This window comes from Frankliniella occidentalis, unplaced genomic scaffold (genome assembly GCF_000697945.3).
Source record: "Frankliniella occidentalis isolate FOCC.00 unplaced genomic scaffold, Focc_3.1 Scaffold53, whole genome shotgun sequence".
NCBI lineage: Eukaryota > Metazoa > Arthropoda > Insecta > Thysanoptera > Thripidae > Frankliniella > Frankliniella occidentalis.
In genome coordinates this window covers 611424-615233 of record NW_026267183.1, presented here as the reverse complement: position 1 = coordinate 615233, position 3810 = coordinate 611424, and the positions used below count along the sequence as shown (strand labels likewise).

Genomic DNA, 3810 nt, shown 5'->3' with positions numbered 1-3810 from the left:
AATAATGGCAATTCTGGAGGAGAAACAGATCTTAGCATTAGTCAAAACAGTAATGACAATTCAGAAAATAATGGCAATACTGAAGGAGAATCAGATCTTAGCAATAGTTCAAATAATGAACAAGACACAAACAGATTCTCCTCCTCTTCTGCGCCCTCTTCTTCTACTCCAAATAGTCCATGCTCCGTTAACTCCTCATCTAATTCATCCCATTTTTCTTTTGAGTACTGAAGTTCCAGTACGTGTTGTCAATTTCTGCTCTCAATACTTTAGTAGGTCTCCATTTTTAGTGCCTTTTTTAAGCATGAGTGCTGAGAATTATTATCATAAGATGCTTTTTACAGAACCATTGTACTCGTCAAACTTCTCATTAGCTATGTTACTACTGTAGGTTGCCTAAGATGTCGTCTGTCGTCTGCCTGCCCATAGTTTAAGTCTGTTTTTTATTCATCTATCAAAATTTTGTTTTTAGTTATCTAATTTAATCCTCTGATGTTCCAATTTTCTTAAATTATATTCAAATTTGAGATTTCAGTACTTTCTGTTGGATTTGTCTACTTCTTAAAGACAGGACCATAAAAATATCTATCAATTTTTGTTGATGTTTTCTTTTTGATTTGGTAATGAATTGTACCAGTGTAGAGGGCTAGCATTATAATGTAGTTGCTCAGGATTTTTCATTGATTTTATTACGTTAATTAAAAATGAAAAACACTTTTTATTGATTTTTCTTTTTTGAGTTGAAGAAACTTGGCTAAATATGAACTGCAGTACAAAGGCACAGGGAGTTACTTCCAGTTAAATTTTTTCAATGAACACCTTATCTCTCAAAAATGTGCTCACCACTTTAATTGATATCAGCAAACCTTTTTGAAACATGTGAGTCCATTTTATATTTTGTTGAAGCTATAAAGGTTGTCAGGAATGGAAATTCAGTGTGGATCTTTTCCTGTCTTTTTTTTTTTTTTTATTTATCTGTGGTTCAGGCTTTCTGGGTTCTCTTATTTCGGATTTCTTGTGTTATGTGTACACAACTTGCGCTTGTCCTTTTTCTGTTTGCATGGTTGTACATTATGTTGGCTGCATGGCTGCATGTTATGTTATAATAGACGTGGACATCTCAAGTCCCTTTCTCTCTCATTCTTCACGGTATATTCCATATCTGCTTTTCTCGTCGCCTTATAGAACCACTCTTGTCCCTGGCACGTTTACATCGTCGCGTTTTTCTTGCGCAGGTGCCCGCTCTGGTCGAACAACGACGAGCTGCATGTGAACGCTGTGGCGAAGGTGGCGGAGGAGGCCAAGGCGGAGGCCCTGGCGCGGGACCCCTCTGCCACCCTGAAGCACGACCCCACCGCCATCCTCCCCCAGGCCCGACAGCGGCCGCACGGCCACCACCACGGCCTCGGCCAGCTCGCTGGGCAGGAGCGCCGCCGCCACCACCTCGTGCACGGCGCGGCGCCCGGGCTGGCGGCGCAGCTCGTGGACCGGCTCCAGGCTCTGCAGCGGCGCCCGGAGACGCCCGAGGAGAGGCAGCGGCGCAGGGAGGAGCGGCGCCGGCTCCGAGCACAGTTGTACCCGGCGGACGCCCGGGCGCAGCTTGCCGCCGCCATCGCTGCCGTACGTCCCGCCCCCGCTGCAGCCGCACGTCCCGCGCCCGCCCCCGCTGCTGCCGCACGTGCCGCCCCCGCTGCAGCCGCACGTGCCGCCCCCGCTGCAGCTGCACGTGCACCCCCTGCCGCTGCCGCCGGTGCGCCCCCTGCCGCCCATGCCGCCGCCGCCGGTGCGCCCCCACCTGCCGCCCACGCACGCCCTGCCGCCGCCGCCGCCAGGCCTGCGCCACATCATTACCTGCAGTACCCTTTACAGCAGCCGTATTATCCTCCCGCCTATCTGGAGTGGCCAGCTCCAAGACCACAGCTTCCAGCAGCACCCCCACCAGTAGCTCCCCCGGCTTTCCAGCCTTGGGAGGATGCCGTGCAAAACTTTTTCAATATGTATCCTCCGGCATTTCAACAGGGTGCTAACCAGCCACCATACCAAAGGTGAATCAGTACGTAATAACATTTGTCTGATGATTGACGTCAAGAGGTCCAAGAGATTTTGAATAAGTTTGTTTCTGACTATTTTTTTAGTTTTGTTATCCTTCATTGCATGTGCGCGGATGTATTTTTATGCTGTCCTTAATAGTTTGTAGAAGCTTGTGAGGAGGCGTCTAATGTACCTGCAAATTGTGATGAAATAATTTCTTCACACAGTACCTCTGTGTCCTAGAAATGTTTTCTATAGTTGTACAGCCGTTAGTACTTTACTTTCGGAACATAATGTTAAGTATATTTTTATTTTCCTGTTCTCAGAGCCTTAATTGAAATCTGGGTGATCTTCCCCATGCTGATAAAGCTCTCTAGTCTTTTGTATGGTGAGGACATTCATAAAAATGTAATTGAGCAATAAATGGAAAATATTATGAAGAGAATCATGAAGTGCTTTTATTTTTCAATGTTGTGTTCTTTATATTGTAACTTTCTTTTCCAAATACACAAGCAAAGTTGCATGAAACTCCAACAACTCTAGGAAAACTTTGATGTGATGTTTTTACCGTACTACTCTGTCTTAACACATTTTTCTAAATTATTTTAATTACCATCAACTTGTGTGCTTTGAACAGTTATGTTTTCAGATTCATTTGGAATTAATATTTAATTTGCAAATCACAAAGTGGCTTGCGAGCCACGTTGCTGGGACCCCTGCCTTTTACTTCATAGCCATGGCCATGGGCAGTTTTACACTACCTTAATAATACTCCACAACTTTCTATTGTTTATCTAGAGAGGCTAACTTATCACGTTATCCTGTTATGCTCTCTAACGTTCGTACTTTATCATGAGATACATTTATTGGAGCCTCAATGTCCAATGTTATGCGGAACCAATGAGAGTGAGGAAACTAATTGGATTAAGCTGGTCAACAGTGTATAATTCATCCATTTCAAGAGCAATGCAACAATAATGTGTTACACTGGTATGTCATCTCATGCGTTTTGCTTAGAACTAGATTTTGCTCACATTTTGTTTGCCTTGCTGTGTATTCACTCATATCATGCCAATCCATAGCCGTCTGTTCCTCTTCTCACCTTATAGAACGACTTTTGTCTGTGTGGCGCTTAATGTTTCGCGTTTCCTTTGCCCAGGTGTCCGCTTTGGGAGAACAACGACGAGGAGGCCGTGGCGCGGGTGGCGGAGAGGGCCAAGGCAGAGGCCCTGACGTGGGACCCCACAGCCACCCTCAAGCACGACCCCACCGCCATCCTCCCACGAGGGGGAGCTCAACGACGGCAACTGCGGCTACCGAACCCAGAAGATGTTGGCGGCCGAAGGCACGAGGAAAGGGATATGCTCGAAGCTCACCGGGCCCGTTTCCTGGAGCGCTATTTGGAGATGCAGATGCTAGGGGCCCCAGGTGCGCTGCTGGCCCTAGCTGCGGAGGCGGCTGCTCCCCTGGCTGCGGCCGCCCGACCTGCGGCTGCCGCTGCCCCTCTGGCCGCGGTGGCCCCACCCCTTCCTGCGGCAGTTCGTCACCGTGCTGCCGTTGTCGTTCCACGTGCAGCTGCTCCACCAGCTGCGGCCGCCGCACTCCCACCTGCCGCAGCTCGACGCCCTGCAGCCGCCCCTCGTGCAGCTGCTCCTCCGGCAGCGGCGGCCGCACCCCCACCTGTCGCAGCTCGTCGCCCTGCAGCTGCTCCTCGTGCACCTGCCCCTCGTGCAGCTCGTCGCCCAGCAGCTGCTCCCCCAGCTGCGGCGGCCGCACCCC

At 49.0% G+C, this 3810-nt stretch overlaps 1 protein-coding gene across 1 annotated transcript in view; it reads left to right on the top strand.

Moving 5' to 3' along the window:
- LOC113210921 (uncharacterized) overlaps positions 1-721 on the top strand; it is a gene marked incomplete in the record, with an annotated part of 17997 nt that extends 17276 nt beyond the window's left edge. The window contains 1 exon segment of the mRNA XM_026429119.2: positions 1-721. Within this exon segment, the coding sequence (XP_026284904.2) occupies positions 1-231 (231 nt within the window).
- Positions 722-3810: the final 3089 nt, after the last annotated feature.